General features: G+C 60.5%; 1 protein-coding gene across 3 annotated transcripts; it reads right to left on the bottom strand.

Annotated features, from left to right (window-relative positions):
• Positions 1 to 1,160: 1,160 nt before the first annotated feature.
• Positions 1,161 to 20,220, bottom strand: DENND6B (DENN domain containing 6B). Of its 3 annotated transcripts, XR_014952084.1 has the most exons (21): positions 20,058 to 20,220; positions 15,329 to 15,367; positions 15,209 to 15,251; positions 14,416 to 14,528; positions 12,982 to 13,062; positions 11,837 to 11,942; positions 11,334 to 11,413; positions 11,116 to 11,178; positions 10,459 to 10,514; positions 9,447 to 9,569; positions 8,001 to 8,096; positions 7,828 to 7,922; positions 7,053 to 7,118; positions 6,869 to 6,933; positions 5,285 to 5,374; positions 4,978 to 5,031; positions 4,558 to 4,667; positions 3,803 to 3,905; positions 3,114 to 3,188; positions 2,050 to 2,841; positions 1,161 to 1,973 (listed from the first exon to the last, which is right to left on the bottom strand). XR_014952084.1 is itself a non-coding variant. In XM_021546383.4 (20 exons), exons 1-20 carry the CDS (start codon positions 20,202 to 20,204, stop codon positions 2,719 to 2,721), a joined length of 1,728 nt encoding a protein of 575 aa, XP_021402058.1. In that variant the 5' UTR covers positions 20,205 to 20,220; the 3' UTR covers positions 1,161 to 2,718. The 3 variants fall into 3 exon arrangements, 1 of the variants encoding a protein (XP_021402058.1); XR_014952085.1 differs by having other exon boundaries at positions 1,161 to 2,841; positions 3,114 to 3,235; XM_021546383.4 differs by having other exon boundaries at positions 1,161 to 2,841.
• Between the last annotated feature and the right edge of the window lie 36 nt (positions 20,221 to 20,256).

The raw sequence follows: 20,256 nt of genomic DNA, 5'->3' as shown, positions 1-20,256 counted from the left end.
CCCTGGTGCAGCCCCTCGTGCCTGGAGCGGTCTGGGAGGGCACAGGTGGGGCTGGGCAGGTCCCACAGCGCTGGAGGCACCTGCAGCTCCTCCCTGCTGGAGACCCCCAACTTCCACAGATCCACCGGGATGGACTGCGGAATCCTGGAACCACTGAGGCTGGGGTGGCACTGGAGGGGCTTTGGGGTCCCTTCCCACCCAAACCATTCCAGGATTGTGGGATACTGGGCTCGCAGGAGATGGGGTCTGGCCTCCTTGGGGGGAATGCAAAGCTAAAATACATCCCTGAGGGAGAATTCCTGAAGGAGGAAGTTGGGGCTGTTGAGGAACAAGAGACGTGGAGTCCGCTCTCCAGGAGGGATCTCAAAGCCCTGTGGATGTGGCACTTGGGGACTTGGCACTGCTGGGAATGGCTGGACTCGACGGGCTCTGAGGTTTTTCCAAACCAAAAGCCTCTGTGGTTCTGTGATCCCGTGCCTCGGGAAGGGCAGAGGGACACACAGCCACCCACAGGTGCTCTGGAAAACCGGGATGGCCACGAGTGACCAAGAGCAGGGACAACCATTCCCAACCCAATAAACCTCCCCAGCCTCCAAACCAGGACCCAGCGTGCTCCAGGGTTTTTTTAGACTGATTTCCTACTTTCCAGGAGTGCTCAGGCCCTGCCCTGCCTGGGATATGCAAGGATTTACAGCATCCCGAAGGATATTGCTCAGAACCCCTTACTCCAGCAGGGCCGGGGCCACTGAGACACCCAGCAGCCTCCTGCAGCTCCTGCCTGGCTCCAGAGGGAAATTCAGGAAGAGTTCAGCCCCCTCTGGACCCCTCCCAGCCCTGAGCACGCAGAGATGATGGAAACGGCTCAGCTTCCACTGGGAGCCCTGGGAGCTGCCCCAGGGAACAATCCAACAATGCCACCACGAGCAGAGGCGCTGGGTTCGACCCCTCCAGGCTGCCACATCCCTCCAAACCCTTTTTTTGGTTAAAATTGTCCCTGGCTGGGCGCCCTGCCCCGGTGGTGCAATGCAGTTTGGAGGAGCGATGCCCTGGTTCCAGCAAATCCATTCCCAAGGCAGGAAGGGGATCCCAGGCACGGGAGCTGCCTCCGGGGGCAGGGGAGGGCAGCAGGGCCCGTTCCAGCTCGGCACAGGCTCTGGAAATCAGCTTCTCCAGGTTTTATTGGGAAGGGGCTGGCAGGAAGTGCTCCAGTGCCCTGGGCAGAGCCCCAGCCCCGCTGCGTCCTGGAGCTCAGGCTGGGTTTTCAAGCAGAATAAATGGATTTGGGGCCAGCTCCCCCCAGCAGCCATTCCCAGATCCCTGCGGATGCTCCAGCCCCTCCTCTGGCTCTGCCCTGGAGAAACAGAGCAGCAATTGTGCACGTCCAGCAATTCCGGCTGTCCAGGGGCAGGGATGGCATTGTCACCTCCTCCCCGTCCCCAGGAGCTGCCCTGAGCGCAGCCCCCGCAGGGCAGGGCGGGCTGCGGGAATGGAGGAGCCCGGCACGGGAATGATTCCCAAGGATCCTGGCACGGGAATGACTCCCGAGGATCCTGGCACGGGAATGACTCCCGAGGATCCCAGCACGGGAATGACTCCCGAGGATCCCGGCACGGGAATGACTCCCGAGGATCCTGGCATGGGAATGACTCCCGAGGATCCCGGCATGGGAATGACTCCCGAGGATCCCGGCATGGGAATGATTCCCGAGGATCCCAGCACGGGAATGACTCCCGAGGATCCCAGAATGGGAATGACTCCCGAGGATCCCGGCATGGGAATGACTCCCGAGGATCCCAGCACGGGAATGATTCCCAAGGATCCCGGCACGGGAATGACTCCCGAGGATCCTGGCATGGGAATGACTCCCGAGGATCCCGGCATGGGAATGACTCCCGAGGATCCCTGCATGGGAATGATTCCCGAGGATCCCAGCACGGGAATGATTCCCGAGGATCCCGGCATGGGAATGATTCCTGAGGATCCCAGCACGGGAATGACTCCCGAGGATCCCTGCATGGGAACGATTCCTGAGGATCCCTGCATGGGAACGATTCCCGAGGATCCCGGCACGGGAATAATTCCCAAGGATCCCGGCACAGGAATGGTTCCCAAGGATCCTGGCACGGGAATGATTCCCAAGGATCCCAGTACGGGAATGACTCCCGAGGATCCCAGCATGGGAACAATTCCCGAGGATCCCGGCACGCACACGGATGAGTGGCCGGGCGGGCCCCACACACCCGCAGCCCTGGGGTCCCTCCTGCCCTCCGTGGCACCCGGGGCCAATTCCGCAGGGCCAGCCCCGGCGCGGCTGCGGGAGCTCCCGGTGTGATCCCAGCGTGATCCTGGCACGATCCCGGTGTGGCTGCAGGAGCTCCCGGCACGATCCCGGCATGATCCTGGCAGCTCCCGGCACGATCCCGGTGTGGCTGCGGGAGCTCCCGGCACGATCCCGGCGCAATCCTGGCAGCTCCCGGCACGATCCCGGCGCGATCCCAGCCCGGCTGCGGGAGCTCCTGGCGCGATCCCGGCGTGATCCCAGCATGATCCCAGCCCGGCTGCGGGAGCTCCTGGCGCGATCCCGGCCCGGCTGCGGGAGCTCCTGGCGCAATCCCGGTGCGATCCTGGCGCGATCCCGGCCGAGCCGGGCAGGAGCTGCCCCAGCGCTGGGAGCGGGCTGGCACAGGCTGGGAGGGGTGTCCTGCTCGGGAGCCCGGCTCAGGGGTGGCGCAGCACGGTCTGCAGGTCCTCGGGCAGCGAGCCGATGACGGTGGCGATGTAGAGACTCACCCTCTGCAGGGTCTCCTCCTTCACGGGCAGGTGCTGGCACCGAGCCCTCACCTGCGGGACACGGGGATGAGCAGGGGCCTTCCCCTGCCCGGGCCCTGCCCGCTGCAGCTCAGGACTAACAGGCAGGAAACGCCGCCTGAGCCTCAGAAGAACTTCTCTGCATCCTCCCAGCTCTGAGGATTTCACACAAACGCCGAAATTCCCCGAGCTTCCCAGCCCTCCGGGAGGGACAGCAAGGTTTTCCAAGGCACGGGTGTGATCTGTGTCCCGGATTTCTGCCCAGCCGGAGAGAGGGAGCAGTGCAGGGGGAGGGAGGGACTCACCAGCTTCTCCCGAAGCTTCAGCACCAGGTCCACGATCTCCACCTCGGACTTGTCCTTCATCCAGGCCACAATGTCCTAAGGAGAGAGGGGCTCCCCTCAGGGACACTTCCCAAGGGATTCCCCTAAGGAAAGCCTGAAGGTGAGCAGGGGGTTCCTCATCCTCATTCCTGAAACAGTGACAGAGCCCCTCCAGTGCCACCCCAGCCACGGCAGGGACACCTCCCACTGTCCCAGGCTGCTCCAGCCCCAGTGTCCAGCCTGGCCTTGGACATTCCAGGGATCCAGGGGCAGCCCCAGCTGCTCTGGCAATCCCAGCCCAGCCAGGAATTCCTCATTCCCAAGATCCCATCCATGGCTTCCCTCTGGCAGTGGGAGCCATTCCCTGGGTCCTGTCCCTCCATCCTTGTCCCCAGTCCCTCTGCAGCTCTCCTGGAGCCCCTTCAGGCCCTGCCAGGGCTCTGAGCTCTCCCTGGAGCCTCCTCATCTCTGAGTAAAGTCAGCCCTGTCCCTGTCCCAGCCTTGTCCCAGCCCTGTCCCTGTCCCTGTCCTAGCCCTGTCCCTTTCCCGGCCCTGTCCCTATCCCAGCCCTGTCCCTGTCCCAGCCCTGTCCCAGCCCTGTCCCTGTCCCTTTCCCGGCCCTGTCCCTGTCCCAGCCCTGTCCCTGTCCCAGCCCTGTCCCTGTCACCCACCGCCTCACAGATGGCCTCCAGGTGCAGGGCCTCGAGCTTCTGGGTCATCTCGCGGTGCCGCTGCCGGAACCAACCGTCGAAATTGGGGGACTTGAAGAATCGCCTGCGGAGAGGTCAGGAACTGTGGGACTGTGGGGCCCTGGAGCTGGCAGGGACCCACAGGGACAACCCCACCCTGTGCCCCTCAGCTCCCTGGGTGACCCGAGGCTGGCTCAGGGACACCCCTGGATGTGGGCACAGAATTGCCAGAGCAGCTGGGGCTGCCCCTGGATCCCTGGCAGTGCCCAGGGCCAGGCTGGACACTGGGGCTGGAGCAGCCTGGGACAGTGGGAGGTGTCCCTGCCCTGGCACGGGTGGCACTGGAGGGGCTCTGGGGTCCCTTCCCACCCAAACCATTCCATAATTCTATAATTATTGTTTCTGATTGCTTTCTGGGATCTTTTCATTCTCCATCTCTGTGCATTTCCCATTTTCCTCCCTTGGATTTTTCCCACTCCTATTGCACCAAGTGCCCTCTCCATCCCATCCAGAACCAATAATCCAGGGAAACCCTGGACCACATCCCCTGCAGGATCCCCACTCGTTTAACACACACGACCCCCAGGGCTGGATTTGAGCCGGCTTTGCTCTCCCTGGCCATCCTGGATTAATCCATGGATGTGTTCTGCAGGCCCCCTGGGCCCTGCTGACCCAGGCTGTGCTGCCCGTGGGCACTGGCCCAGCGGGGCTGGGACCAGGCTCCCTGCAGGTCTCACCTGTAGAGCCCCAGCCAGTCCCCCTTGAGCACACAGGTGAGCTGGGGGCCGGCGTGCTCCAGGCTCTTCATGAAATCCTCCTGGCAGAACGGGCGGATCTGGGGGGGATTCTGCACAGGGAAACCCATGTTAGCCCGTGGGAATCCATGGCAGGGAATCCCAAATGAAACCAGGAAAACGAGGGTGCACTTCCGGTGGGAAAGGTGCACAAGGCACTGAGGATAAATACACCACAAGGCTGATCCTCACATGAGATTCCCAGTAATTCAGCTCCTGGCAAAACTGGGAATATCCGTCCCGAGAGTTCTTTCAACTTTTTAATGAATTTTTAAAACCCCTCTTCCTGCAACAGGGGAGGTTCCCAGCCCCTGTAACCACTGCCAATCCCAAAGGGAAGGAGGATTGGGAAGTGCATCCTACCTTCCATGGGGTGATGGCCCTCTGCAGAGGCATCAGGCTGGCCATGTAGTGCTCCTAAAACAAGAAAAGATAAAAATAAAAATAATCACTTACATTGAGGTGGTGCCCAGAGCAGCTGGGGCTGCCGTGGATCCTGGCAGTGCCCAGGGCCAGGCTGGACACTGGGGCTGGAGCTCCTGGGGCACTGGGAGGTGTCCCTGCATGGCAGGGGGATGGATGAGTTTGAAGCTCCTTCCCACCAGGGCTCCCCGCTCCGGGCTCCGTCACGGGGCTGCTCCCCGTCCCCCCGGCGTGTCCCTGCACTCACCAGAGGGATGATGAAGCTCTGGGTGAGCTCCAGGAGGTGCCTCCTCAGCAGAGCGCTCTGCACCTCCGAGGGGCGCTTCCGCTGGATGCCCTGCGGGACACGGGGGTCACCCAGGGCACAGGGGGTCACAGGGTCACCCATGGCACAGGGGGTCACACAGGGTCACCTGGGGTCACCCAGGGCACAGGGGGTCACAGGGGTCACCCAGGGCACAGGGGGTCACACAGGGTCACAGGGGTCACCCAGGGCACAGGGGGTCACAGGGGTCACCCAGGGCACAGTGGGATCACACAGGGTCACAGGGGTCACCCAGGGCACAGGGGGGTCACAGGGGTCACCCAGGGCACAGGGGGTCACACAGGGTCACAGGGGTCACCCAGGGCACAGGGGGTCACAGGGGTCACCCAGGGCACAGTGGGATCACACAGGGTCACAGGGGTCACCCAGGGCACAGCGGGTCACACAGGGTCACCCAGGGGTCACCCAGGGCACAGCGGGTCACACAGGGTCACCCAGGGGTCACCCACGGCACAGGGGGGTCACTCAGGTGTCCTCTGACTGTCACACACAGCCACGGGAGCCTGAAGTGCTGCCCAAACTGCAGATCCCAAACCCCAGATCCCAAACCCTAGATCCCAACCTCCAGATCCCCAAACCCCAGATCCCCAAACCCCAGACCCCCTAATCCAGATCCCAAACCGCAGATCCCAAACCACAGATCCCAAACCCCAGATCCCAAACTGCAGATCCCCAGATCCCCAAACTCCAGATGCCAAACCCCAGATCCCCAAACCCCAGATCCCCAAACCCTAGATCCCAACCTCCAGATCCCCAAACTTCACTTCCCAAACCCCAGATCCCAAACTCCACATCCCCAAACCCAGATCCCAAACTCCAGATCCCCAAACTCCAGATCCCAAACTCCACATCCCAAACCCTAGATCCCAACCTCCAGATCCCCAAACCCCAGATCCCCAAACCCCAGATCCCCAAACCCCAGACCCCCTAATCCAGATCCCCAAACCCCAGATCCCAAACCCCAGATCCCAAACCGCAGATCCCAAACCGCAGATCCCAAACCCCAGATCCCAAACTGCAGATCCCCAGATCCCCAAACTCCAGATGCCAAACCCCAGATCCCCAAACTCCAGACCCCAAACTCCACATCCCAAACCCTAGATCCCAACCTCCAGATCCCAACCTCCAGATCCCAAACTCCAGATCCCCAAACTCCAGATCCCAAACTCCACATCCCAAACTCCACATCCCCTAACCCAGATCCCATAGCACAGATTCCACCCTCAACTCAAGCACATTAAAATTTCAAGTTTCACTACACAAAATCTGGGCTTTTTTCCCTTTTTTTTTTTTTTTTTTTCCCCGATACCAATTCTTCCCAGTTTATTGTTAGCAGCAGGATTTCATCCTTAATATCAGGTGGAAAATCCTAAACCTGGCATGATTAATGTGTCCCAGTGTGGACTAGATCATCCCAAACTGTAAGTTCTGCTCCTTTGGGGAGCTCTGCTCAAACTGAGCTCTTGGCAGGGTTTTCCCACCCAGGACAGAGTGAGAGCTGCCTACCTTTAGCAGCCTTTTAATCAGGGTTTTGTCTTTGTGCAGGAATGTTTTATAGGAAGTGTAGATCCCTGGATGGGAAAAACGCGGGATGGAATAAAAACCAGGAGTTACAAAGGGACACAGTCCCTTGCTGCCAAATCCCCAAGGGAAGGGGCAGCCCTGAGGGATGCCCAAGGCCTGGACCCACCTGGTTTGGTGTCCAGGGTCTTCAGCTTGGCCAGTTTCTTCACCTTCACCTGCTTGGGCAGGTCTCCTGTCACACACAGGGGGACAGTTCAGGCTCTGTGCCTTCGTGCTGGGAGTGCCCCTGGGGACACCAGCCCTGCCCTCACTGCCCAGCTCCCCCCACCCTCAGAGCAATCCCAGCTCCCTTCCCTGCTGGAATTCTGCAGTGAGGATGTGCTAGAAACCAGCTCCTCACCCCCAGGGCTTCCTTGGATTCCCAGTCAACAGAGGTGCTCCATAAAGGAGAGGAGGTTTCTCTCTCTCCACCTCTCAAATTCCTGCCCAGGAAGGGCCTTTCCTCCCCTGGAAGCTCCAGGACAGCAATTCCTGCTCCCCACACCCTGCCCCAGCTCCATGCTCATCCTGCACACAGCCACGGCCAGGGGTGAGCTCCTGTGGCTCTCCCAGGAGAGGGAATCACTGCCAGGGCAGCTCCCTGAGCTCCTGTGGCTCTCCCAGGAGAGGGAATCACTGCCAGGGCAGCTCCCTGAGCTCCTGTGGCTCTCCCAGGAGAGGGAATCACTGCCAGGGCAGCTCCCTGAGCTCCTGTGGCTCTCCCAGGAGAGGGAATCACTGCCAGGGCAGCTCCCTGCAGCCTCCAGCTGCTCTGCCAGCCCCACAGAGCCCTGGGCCAGCTCCCCTGGCACCCTGAGCTCCCCTGTCAGACACCATGAGCTCCCCTGGCACCCTGAGCTGCCCTGGCACCCTGAGCCCCCCTGGCAGCCCCCTGAGCTCACCTGACATGCGGAGCTCGCCCACCCGCAGGATGTGCGGCCAGTGCTGCAGGGTCTTGATGAAGAAGGGGTTGGTGACACCCACGATGATGTTGGGCCTGGGAGGAGGGGACAGGCTGAGCGCCGGTGGCTCCGGGTGTCCCTCGGGGGTGGTGCCAGGGCACAGGGGCACTCACGGGGCCTGGGTGCGCGTGGTGTATTCCTTGAACTCGCTGTCGTGGATGGTGAAGTAGGGCCGGAAGTCGCAGCAGTAACGCAGCGGGGCCAGGCAGCTGCAGGGACAGGCAGGGTCACCTGGGCATGGCAGGGTCACCATGGGCATGGCAGGGTCACCATGGACATGGCAGGGTCACCTGGGCATGGCAGGGTCACCATGGGCATGGCAGGGTCACCATGGGCATGGCAGGGTCACCATGGACACGGCAGGGTCACCTGGGCATGGCAGGGTCACCTGGGCACGGCAGGGTCACCATGGACATGGCAGGGTCACCATGGGCATGGCAGGGTCACCATGGACACGGCAGGGTCACCTGGGCATGGCAGGGTCACCCTGGGCACGGCAGGGTCACCCTGAGCATGGCAGGGTCACCTGGGCATGGCAGGGTCACCATGGGCATGGCAGGGTCACCATGGACACGGCAGGGTCACCTGGGCACGGCAGGGTCACCATGGATATGGCAGGGTCACCTGGGCATGGCAGGGTCACCCGGGCATGGCAGGGTCACCTGGGAATGGCAGGGTCACCTGGGCACAGCAGGGTCACCTGGGCACAGCAGGGTCACCCTGGGCATGGCAGGGTCACCATGGACATGGCAGGGTCACCTGGGCACAGCAGGGTCACCTGGGCACAGCAGGGTCACCATGGACACGGCAGGGTCACCTGGGCACAGCAGGGTCACCCTGGGCATGGCAGGGTCACCATGGGCATGGCAGAGTCACCATGGACATGGCAGGGTCACCTGGGCACGGCAGGGTTACCTGGGCACAGCAGGATCACCTGGGAATGGCAGGGTCACCCTGGGCACGGCAGGGTCACCATGGACATGGCAGGGTCACCCTGGGAATGGCAGGGTCACCCTGGGAATGGCAGGGTCACCTGGGCACAGCAGGGTCACCCGGGCCAGCACAGGGGACAGTCCCTGCCCTGGGCTGTGCCCACCCTGGGCTGCCCCAGCCCAGGGCCATCGGCCTCCTGCCCCCCGGCCACCCTGGGCTCGTGCCCGGCCGCTGGCACAGCTCCCCTGGGCCTTTCCCAGCCCTGCAGCCCCCCTGCCCCAGCCTGGAGCGCTCCAGGGGCTGGGGCTGGCCCAGGGCAGCGCCTGGCACTTGGCCTGGCTGAACCTCTCTGGGGAAGCTCCAGGTTTTTGGGGTTTTGTGCTAAGGCAGAGCTCTGAGCTGGGGGGAGAACATTCCTCAGGGCTGGACCCATCAGGGGGGACTCCTCTGAACTCCTCTCTATCCTTGCTGGAAAATGAGCGTGGAGTATTTGCAGTTTGTTTTGCAAAGCTTCCGTGAGCAAGCCAAAGCCAACCCAGGGGAGCAGCACAGAGTGCATGTGGGAGGGAAGAGCTGCCAGAATTCGCTGTCACAGTTCCCAGTCCCTCACAGCCTGTGGGTGTTACCTGGTGAGGGCCAGGACCAGCTCTGAGGACATGGTTGGGGATGGTGCCATCACCACCATGGGCTCCCCCAGCAGCATCAGCTCCCAGAGCATCTGGATGTGGATCAGCACCGGCTGGAAGCACCTGGGACAATGGGGACAAGGACAGGGTCACTCAGGATGGACCAGACACAGCTGCGGGTGGCCTGAAACACCCCCAGGTGTGCTCCTGTCTGGGAATTTGAGACCTAGGATGGACTTTCAGCATTCCACAGGGAAACCAGGTGTTTCTCACCTCAGCCGTTTCATACAAGTTTAAAGGAAATGCTCTAAGAAAAGTCAAGCAACCTGTGATCAGAGGGTCATGGAATGGTTTGGGTGGGAAGGGACCTCAAACCCATCTAGTGCCACCCTGGGGTCTCCTCGGGGCTCTCCAGCAGCTCCAGGTGCTGCTGCTGTGTGCCAGGGCTGGGGCAGCTCTGCAGGTGGGGTCTCACCTGGGCACGGGGGCAGGATCCCCCTCCCCTGCTGCCCACTGGGCTCAGCCCAGGGCTGGGGGGTTCTGAGCTGGGTCAGGTCCAGCTCTCACCCCCAACACCCCCAAATCCTTCTCCCAGGGCTGCTCCAGCTGCTCATGCCCAGCCTGGAGCGATCCAGGGGTTGCCCTGACCCGAGTGCAGCACCTTGGACTCGGCCTTGTTAAACCACAGGAGGTTCTCATGGATAGATGTTGGCTCCAGTGTGTCTGAGACAGCAGGACACCCCTGGATTCCAGAGCAGGGACAGGGAAATGGCATCTCCAGGGCTGGGAGTGCCTGGGACGCTCCCTGGGAGCTTCGGGCAGGAGCTGCTCCCCAGCCCGTGGAGGGGTCCCAGCCCCTCCGCTGCCCCTGGGGCTGTGCAGGACACAGCCCTCAGCTCAAACCCTGCCCAGAGCCCCAGAGGAGCCCCTGGAACGCAGCAGGGTTTGATTCTGCACCACCCCTTCGTTCACAATGCTCCCAGCAGGGAGAGGGTTGGGAGGAGCCTCTCACCTGAACAGATCCAGCTCATGAACACTGGGGAGAACCAGGGGGGCTGGCAACAGATTCTGGATGAGGAAGGGAGAAAAGGCTGTTAGTAGCTGTTAGTGAGCTGGAGGAGGGGGGAGCAGCCTGGCTGGAGTTGCACCATCAGCCACAGGAACGGGCTCACGCCCGAGGTGTGCGCAGGAGCACGCTGGGCGCAGCTCTCAATCCCAAACTAATTCCTGTCCCTACAAACTCGGGAAGAATCCCCTCTTTTCCAGTTGGGAAAGGCTTCCCGTGTCTGGCCCCTTATTTCCCAGGGTTTCCTCTGGTGGTAGAGGGTTTGAGACACAGCAGAGCCAGCGGGGTTAGAGATGTGGCACCAAGCCAGTGTTAGTCACAGCAGAGAAAGGGAAAAGCAAAGGAATCCAAACCAGAGCTGAACCAAAACACTGAGGCAAATTCAAAACAACTCCAGGGTGAAGGCAGGAGACCCAGCAGGGCCTGAATTCCCAAGAAAAGCAAGGGGAACAGTGAGTAAAGCACCTGGACTGGGTGCAGAAGCCCTGTGTGACTCCAGGCCCGAGAGCCTGGAGTGGAACTGCTGAGACCACACGGATCCCAGGCCAAAGGGCTCCCAGCAGGATTCAGGATCCAGCTCCTCTCCGTGCCAGCCCCTCTCACCTCCTGGTTGCACTGCTTCACTGGGCTGGAGCCTGGCTTGTCCACCCGGGATGGGATCCTCACCTGCAGGCCAGGGAGAGCGGGGATGGGGTGGCATTGGCAGGGGACAAACTTCTCCAGCCACCAGCTGCAGCTGGGAGGGCTGTGGGGAACGCGGGCTGAGCAGGGATTTCACATCCACGGCACACGGGTCCCCTCCTGTGGCACAGCCCAGCTACCTGGATGACAACTCCCATCACGGGCAGGTTCAGGGTCCGGCCGGGCACCGGGGGCGGCCACTGGTCGATCTCGTTGCACACTGAGGGACACAGAGAAGGGAAGAGTTTCACCTGAGGGAAAATCCAGCTCAGCCTGGCATTCGGAAAGGGAATTATTCCCTGTTCCCAGCTCACACATGCCCCTGGCTTGCGGCAAACCCAGAGCCGATAAATCAGGATGAGATGAGCCAGGCAAAAAAGGCCTGCTGGAGGCGCAGCAGACCCCTGGCTTTGGGAACACCCCATGTTCCTTAGGAACACCCTGCATCCAAACTGACAGCCCCATCCCCTGCCTCCCCACAGTCCCTCCTTTACACCTGGTTATCCACCGGACAAGCAGGACAAAGGTTTCCCCTGCTGGAATTTTTTCCAGAATGAAGCCATTTGGAGCACTCCAGCTGTTTTTCAGGAACCCCCCGATGCAGCCCCTCTAGCCCAAGCTGGAATCCCTGCCCCCATCTCACCTGCCTCCAGGCAGGGCTCCAGCTTGTCGAAGTATTCCGGAGCAATCAGCTGCAGCAGGCACTGGAACAGGTTCACGTAGGGAAGGCGGGACACGAGCACCAGGGACTGGGAATGGCACGTTTGGGATCAGGGCCCCCCTGACCCCAGCACTGCACGTTTCTGTACTGCTTGGAGAGGGATGAGCTTAAAAACCACAACACTAAATCCACAGAGCAGCTCCCAAGCAGAGGCTTGGTGGGATTCTTGCTGCCACCTGCTCAGGAGCCAGGATTTGGGAGAGCAAAGGGATGGGAGCACGGCCTGGCAAAAGAGCAGCTGGAGAGGGAATAAAAATCAAGTGCTGGTGGGTTCAAAGCTCCCAAAAACCATTTCAGGTGGAGAAGCACAAAGGAGCAACTCCTGAAATGGGAACTGGACAGACAAACAAAGTCAAGGAATGGTGGTAAAGGACAAAGGAACTTGGAATAACAAATCGTGTCCAGCAAGGCCTTGTTTGTTCTAATTGTGAAATAATTTCTCCTTGTGAAATAATCCCTGTTTTTTACAGTTGTCCCAGCCTAGCCCCACTGCAGGTTTCATTGTTAACACTGATTCTTCTCTTCCTCTAACCATTAATGAGTGCATTAATTAGGAATGGAGGAGTCATTCAAACACCTCCTGTCCAACCTCAGACTCGGCCATTTGAATTCAATCCTCATCCAAGGGTGACAATTCCTCCCCTGAGAAATCCCACTGTTCCAGTGGAAAACTCACCGTTTTAGTGGGGATGGAAAAACCCATTTCTGTGCTAGCAGGAGTCTGAAAGGAACTCCTGGAGGTGGAGGGCACAAAGCTCAGGACACTGCTGGGACTGAGATGTCCCCATGGACCAGCACAGGACAAGGGGGAACGGCCTCAGGCTGGGCCAGGGAAGGTGAGGGGGGACCCAGCAGGAATTTCCCCATGGAAAGGGGGTCAGGCCTTGGCTGGGGCTGCCCAGGGAGCTTTGGAATCCCCATCCCTGGATGTGTCCCAGGAATTCCTGGAGGTGGCACTCAGGGCTCTGGGCTGGGAACAAGGTGGGCACTGGGCACAGCTTGGACTGGATGGGCTGGGAGGGCTTTTCCAGCCTCAGGGATTTTGGGATTCTGGACTCAGCACTGACCTTCTGGAAGTAGCCCCTCCTCATGGAGCTGTCCTTGACCTGCCGGAAGTACACGTAGCCAAAATAGTGAGCAGCCTCTCGCTGCAGGGCCAGGGAGGGACAGAGAGACACGGTTAGGGACAGCCCAGCCCCACTGTCACCAACCCCTCCTTGCTCTGACACATCCTAGCATCCACGCCAGCCCTCCGAGAGAGCTTTCCATGGGGACACAGGGAGAGACACAACTGGAGCCAGGCTGGGAGAGCTGGGGGGGCTCAGCTAGAAACAAATGCTCCAGAGAAACCTCAGAGCCCCTGGCAGGGCCTGGAGGGGCTCCAGGTGAGCTGCAGAGGGGCTGGGGACAAGGATGGAGGGACAGGACACAGGGAATGGCTCCCACTGCCAGAGGGCAGCCATGGATGGGAGATTGGGAATGAGGAATTCCTGCCTGGGCTGGGATTGCCAGAGCAGCTGGGGCTGCCCCTGGATCCCTGGAATGCCCAAGGCCAGGCTGGACACTGGGGCTGGAGCAGCCTGGGGCAGTGGGAGGTGTCCCTGCTTCATTCCCTCTCCTAGCATTGCCAGGATCCCCCTGCTTCAGTTCCCTCTCCCAAAATAACTGGGGTCTCCCAAATTCAGTTCTCTCTCCCAGAGGGGTCTGCCTGTTTCTGGTCCACCTCCCAAAACAGCTGGGGGTTCCCCTGACTCAGCTCAGTTCCCTCTCCCTGGTTCAATTCACTCTTTGATCCCCCTGACCCAATTCCCTCTCCCAGCACAGCTTCCTCTTCAAGCAGTTGCCTGTCCCGTGACCCAGTCCCACCTGTGATCCCATTCCCTGTCCCCTGACCCAGCCCCACCTGTGATCCCATTCCCTGTCCCCTGACCCAATCCCACCCGTGATCCCATTCCCTGTCCCCTGTCCCAATCCAACCCGTGATCCCATTCCCTGTCTCCTGACCCAGCCCCACCTGTGATCCCATTCCCTGTCCCCTGACCCAGTCCCACCTGTGATCCCATTCCCTGTCTCCTGACCCAGCCCCACCTGTGATCCCATTCCCTGTCCCCTGACCCAGCCCCACCTGTGATCCCATTCCCTGTCCCCTGACCCAATCCCACCTGTGATCCCATTCCCTGTCTCCTGACCCAGTCCCACCTGTGATCCCATTCCCTGTCCCCTGACCCAGCCCCACCTGTGATCCCATTCCCTGTCTCCTGACCCAGCCCCACCCGTGATCCCATTCCCTGTCCCCTGTCCCATTCCCACCCGTGATCCCATTCCCTGTCCCCTCTCCCTGTCCCGCTCTCCCTCGCCGTGAGCACAGAAGGAATTCCCCGTGCTGAACCGCTCTTGTCTCTCTGTTCCCATGGCCAGAGACAAGGAGGGTTTTCCCCAGGGCCCCCAGCCCCACGGAACCCTTGGCTTTCCCCCGGCAGCGGGGCAGGGCCAGCACCCACCTGCAGCGTCGGCGGCGCCTCCCGGTTGTAGCTGCCGTCATCCTGGAACGGGGAGCTCCGGGAACCGCCGGCCTGGCGCAGCCGGAAGCTGAACTGGGTGTCCCCGAGGCCACCTGGGACACAGACAGCACGGGGACACCAGCTGGGAATGGCTCCACAGGGAGGGACGGGGCTACGGGGAAATCCAGGGACAGGGCAGCAACCGAAGAGAGAAACCCCGAAGGGGAAGGAAGAAAGGAAAGGGGAAAAGGAAGCAAAATGGGAAGGGAAATGGCATTATAGGAAAAAGCTTTTCTCTGGCAGGGTGGGCAGGCCCTGGCACAGGTGCCCAGAGCAGCTGGGGCTGCCCCTGGATCCTGGCAGTGCCCAAGGCCAGGCTGGACACCCTGGGACAGTTGGAGGTGTCCCTGGGGTGGCACTGGAGGGGCTTTGAGGTCCCTTCCCACCCAAAGCGTTCCAGGATTCCATGAAAATGAAGAAACCCAACTTTTAAAGCCCTAGGGACTGGGTGGATGAGCAGATTATCTCTCACTGTCCTTTTGTGAAGTATAAACTCAGGCTTGGGAACATTTCTCTTGGAAATGCAGCTCCTGCTCCCAAACACAGGAATGTGACAGCTGCCACCCCTCCTGGCCACACTGGGAATTTCCTTGGAGCACGGGTTCCCACCCAGCAGAGCACGGGGCGATCTGCCCACGGAGGCTCTGGCTGAGCCCCAGGGTGCTCCCCGTGCCCCCTCAGCCCTGCTGCACCCCAGGGACTGTCCTTCCAGCAGGGACACTTTGTCACCCACCTGAGTAGGAGTCTGGGAAGGACAGGTAGCAGATGCTCGTTTTCTGCAAAAAACCAACAGCCAGTGAGAGCCCCGAGAGCTGCTGCCCAAGGAGGGAGAAGGGGAACGAAGGGTGGTTACCTCCTTCTCGGTGAGCCTGAAGTCGTGGGGATACACCAGCTGTGGAGAGAGCAGAGCCTGTCAGCCCCTGTGCCCGCAGCTCCACACACAGCTCCTCCTCGCTGATCCCCACAGATCCCACAGGAAAGCACCTGGGACGATTTCATCTCTGAACCCCTCACTGAACTCGGTTCTACTTGGATCTGGGGGCAGACTCAGAGGCTCCTGGTTTAGATTTATTCCTGAGAGCTGATGGTCGAGTGAATGAACAGCCCCAAATCCTCTGGGAGCGTTCCAGATGTGCAGACAGCTGTTCTGACAGGAGCAGGATGGGACACAGGAGGGACAGGGTGGAGAAGGAGCTGGGGAGGGCAGGTGGGTGTGGGGGGATGCACTGCAGGGGGACACCGGGAGGGTTCAACAGCCAGGGCTGGGACAAGCCCCACAGGGAGGAATTCCACCCCTGCTGGACTTGAGAACCTTGGAGGGTTCTCCAGCCTGGTTCTCATAATCCATGGAGACCAGGGAAGTCACAGAGTCAGGGAATGCTGGAATGGTTTGGGTGGGAAGGGACCCCAGAGCCCCTCCAGGGCCACCCCTGCCATGGCAGGGACACCTCCCACTGTCCCAGGCTGCTCCAGCCCCAGTGTCCAGCCTGGCCCTGGGCACTGCCAGGGATCCAGGGGCAGCCCCAGCTGCTCTGGCAATCCCAGCCCAGCCAGGAATTCCTCATTCCCAATCTCCCATCCATGGCTGCCCTCTGGCAGTGGGAGCCATTCCCTGGGTCCTGTCCCTCCATCCTTGTCCCCAGCCCCTCTGCAGCTCTCCTGGAGCCCCTCCAGGCCCTGGCAGGGCTCTGAGCTCTCCCTGGATCCTTCTCCTCTCCAGGTGAGCCCCCCCAGCTCTCCCAGCCTGGATCCCTGGGATCTGAGGGGCTCCAGCCCTGCAGCAGCTCCGGGGCCTCCTCGGGGCTCTCCAGCAGCTCCAGGTGCTGCTGCTGTGTGCCAGGGCTGGGGCAGCTCTGCAGGGCTCTCACCTGGGCACGGGGGCACAGGGCCGGGCTGCTGAGGAGCAGGGTGCCAGAGGCCGTGCTGAAGTGCAGGAATTGCAGCGGAGCAGGAAGGAGCTGCAGCTCCCGTCCCAGCCTCGGGAGCTGTGCCAGCAGCTCCCAGCAGCTCCTGACCCTCCTGCCCTGCCTCGAAATACCCGGTGGCCCCGTGCCAGGGGCTGGGAGCTCACCCAGCTCTGGCAATTCCCACGGATCCCTTGGCAAGGGCGGCGCTCCAGCCGAGCCAGCCAAATTCCCAATTAACAGCGCCGCTGATGAGCCCCCGCCAGAGCTGAGCTGTGAGGAACAGCTAGGAAAATCCCGAGGCAAAAGCAGGAAAATCCTGAGGCAAAAGGACCCCGAGCAGCTCCAGGGGCCAGGCGGGCAGCATGGATGGGGAAGGCTGGGGTGCTGCAGTGGGAAGGGATCAGGATTGTCCCAGGGCAGCACTTCCCTGCTCCCCTTGCTCTGCGCCAGGACCCCGAACGCATCCCTGGGGCTGGCACTAATTAACCCCCACCCAAACATTTATCCTGTTAATTCCCAGGGAATCGTGGCCAGGAGTGGGAGCCCTGGACTGCTGATCCTGGTCCATCAGGAGCCTGTGAATCTCAGGAATTGTGCTTTCCTCAACATCTGCTGCCTAATCAGAGCAGGAGTTGGGACAAGGCTTCTGCTTCTCCTGCTGGATTTTGGGGGAGTTTTCTGCAAGAGAACAGTTGGAAAATCAGGCTTTAACCTCCAGGGTTGGATTGATGATCTCAGAGGTCTTTTCCAACCTTAATCCCTCTGGGATTCCACATCTCTACTTCCCCTTCACTTTAACGCTGATGTTTCTCTGCGTTTGGGGTGCGGGGAAATCACCAAACATCCCAAAGTTCAAAATCTCAAATCCGAGCCAAAAGGAATCCGAGTCACCACAACTTTTCAAAAGCCAAAAAAAGGCACGTGAAAAGGAAATCAGGATGTGTAGAAGTCTCCAGAGCAGCCCAAAAGGGCTTCAATCACATCCTAAATTGTTTATTTCATTATTTGAAAGTGGAGGCGCCAGAAATAGGAATTCCATTTAATTTCTAACTTGATTTGGGTTCTTCTTTCCAACAGCTTCTCCACTGTCCATGGAAGCAGAGCGGGAATCGCTGAATTCCAGAATCTCTGGGATCTCCCTCAGTGTTTTGAATTTCTGACTCTCTTGGAGCTGATTTCAGACCCCCCGGGTTTGTATGGCCAGACCCCCCTAAATTGGTACCCCCAGAGCCCCCCAAGCCCCCACAGCTTCTCCTCTTCCTGGCTTCCCTCCCGTGTCTCACCCCTGCTCCTTCCCCTGGAACAGAAATCCACGTTTTTCCAAAGGAAGAGGGGCATTGGGGCCGTGTCATCCCCACTGGCAGTTCCCAGATTTCCTAAGTTATTTGTGTCATGCAAGGAACATTCTTCCACTGAAACTTATGCAGGCAAAAGGAGGAAAGGAAGGAAAAGAAGGAAAATTCCTTTCCAGAGAGGAACAAACAACATTCCTGCATCCCTCACCCACAAAGGCAGACTGGTGAGAACCCACCTTTACATATCAAAACACAACTACAAAGCATTGAATTCACCATGCTAATTATTATCCCAGTATTCCTCCCTTCCTTGGGGTATCTCAGGCCTGGTTTTGCAGGAAAAAGGATCAAACAGGTGAAACTCGGGTCTGGAGGAGATTTTTTTATTCACTTTCAGGCTCCAGGGAAAGAAACAATGTAGGATTCAAGGCAAGGGAGCAGCAACAAGGTGGAGTTGGTTCCTCCTGCTTCCCAATCCCTTTGGAAGCCCCAGCATTTAAAACTGGGAAGGCTCAATCGTCTGTAAACCAGAGCAATCTCCCTAGAGAGGGCAGAGCAAGGAGTGACTCCCACAACCACACAAGAAATAGGAAGGAATTCGAGGTGATGGCTCAGGTTCAGACAAATCCACGCTTCCCTGCTTTCCTCAGAGAGCAGCCCCTGAGGAGCCCAGCTCCCCCCAGACCCTCCTGCAGGACCAGCACTGGGCATTCCAGGGACCTGGGGACAACTGCCCAGCCCTTCCCACCCCAATCCCACCCTCTGTGGCCCCACGAGGGGCTCAGCTCTGCTGCAACCCAGCCAGGGAACTTCCCTTCCCTGGGAATCCTGCACGGACACCTCCCTGCCCTGCCTGCTGGGAAGTTCTGTCTTTGGAATCCTGGCATGGGCTGGGTGGGAAGGGACCCCAGAGCCCCTCCAGGGCCACCCCTGCCATGGCAGGGACACCTCCACTGTCCCAGGCTGCTCCAGCCCCAGTGTCCAGCCTGGCCTCGGGCACTGCCAGGGATCCAGGGGCAGCCCCAGCTGCTCTGGCAATCCCAGCCCAGCCAGGAATTCCTCATTCCCAATCTCCCATCCATGGCTGCCCTCTGGCAGTGGGAGCCATTCCCTGTGTCCTGTCCCTCCATCCTTGTCCCCAGCCCCTCTGCAGCTCTCCTGGAGCCCCTCCAGGCCCTGCCAGGGCTCTGAGCTCTCCCTGGATCCTTCTCCTCTCCAGGTGAGCCCCCAGCCTGGCTCCATGGGACATGTCACCCTTTATTCCATGAAGAGGATCCATAAAGGTCTCTTGGATGCTGCCCTGGCCCCTCCCTCACCCCAAATCTCTGCTTGGGCCCCCCTCCCCTCCCTGTTCGCTGCCCGCACCCCAACCCTGATCCCCCTTTCCACACCCCTAGCCGTGATCCCGCTTTTCCCTCTTCATTCCTGTTGCCGCTTTTCCCTCTCCACTCCTCATCCCCTCCGTCCCCATCCTTCATTCTCTTTCCCATTCCTGCATCCATCTTTCCCCATCCCTGCTCCCTCCACATCCCCTGGTCCCTGCCTCCCCTGGTCAGCTCCCTGTTCCCCATTCCCCCTCCCCATTCCCTCACTCCATTCCCTCTCCCCATTCCCTCTCCCCATTTTTCCTCTCTCCACTCCCTCTCTCCATTCCCTCTCCCCATTTTCCCTCACTCCATTCCCTCTCCCCATTCCCTCTCCCCATTTTCCCTCTCTCCATTCCCTCTCCCCATTCCCTCTCCCCATTCCCTCACTCCATTCCCTCTCTCCATTCCCTCTCTCCATTCCCTCTCTCCATTCCCTCTCCCCATTCCCTCACTCCATTCCCTCACTCCATTCCCTCTCTCCATTCCCTCTCTCCATTCCCTCTCCCCATTCCCTCACTCCATTCCCTCACTCCATTCCCTCTCCCCATTCCCTCACTCCATTCCCTCACTCCATTCCCTCTCCCCATTCCCTCTCCCCATTTTCCCTCTCCCCATTCCCTCTCCCCATTCCCTCTCCCCATTCCCTCTCCCCATTCCCTCACTCCATTCCCTCACTCCATTCCCTCACTCCATTCCCTCTCTCCATTCCCTCTCCCCATTCCCTCTCCCCATTTTCCCTCTCCCCATTCCCTCTCCCCATTCCCTCACTCCATTCCCTCTCCCCATTTTCCCTCTCCCCATTCCCTCACTCCATTCCCTCTCTCCATTCCCTCTCCCATTCCCTCTCCCCATTTTCCCTCTCCCCATTCCCTCACTCCATTCCCTCTCTCCATTCCCTCTCCCATTCCCTCTCCCCTCCCTCTCCATCCCGGACCCCTGCACAGCCCCGACCCCGCCCGCCGGTCCCGCCCGCTCCCTGAGGCGCTGTGCCGCCCCGGGCCGCCGCGGCGCACCTCCATGGCCTGTCCCAGCTCCAGATCGAAGGTCACCACGCACACGCAGTCGATCCAGGCGGCGAAGCGGCCCCAGGGCAGCGGGGAGGCGGCGGCGGCGGCGGCGGCGCGGCGGGGCCGCGGCCCGGCCCGGCTCAGCGCGTCCATGGCGGCGCCGCCCGCGCGGCCCGGCCCGCCGCGCCCCCTGCCGGCCGGGAGG

Source organism: Lonchura striata, chromosome 1A, assembly GCF_050655825.1.
Source record: "Lonchura striata isolate lonStrDom1 chromosome 1A, ASM5065582v1, whole genome shotgun sequence".
In the NCBI taxonomy this organism is placed as follows: domain Eukaryota; kingdom Metazoa; phylum Chordata; class Aves; order Passeriformes; family Estrildidae; genus Lonchura; species Lonchura striata.
Note: the sequence above shows the minus strand (reverse complement) of the source record. Positions and strands in the feature narration are given on the sequence as shown.

Excerpts from the sequence above, each read along its gene's own strand:
- DENND6B (XM_021546383.4), bottom strand. The coding sequence starts at position 20,204 with ATGGACGCGCTGAGCCGGGCCGGGCCGCGGCCCCGCCGCGCCGCCGCC. Across the intron at positions 5,032-5,284 it reads AGAGCTTCATCATCCCTCTG|GAGCACTACATGGCCAGCCT; the intron begins GTGAGTGCAGGG and ends TTCTTGTTTTAG. Across the intron at positions 3,189-3,802 it reads TGGAGGCCATCTGTGAGGCG|GACATTGTGGCCTGGATGAA; the intron begins GTGGGTGACAGG and ends CTCTCTCCTTAG.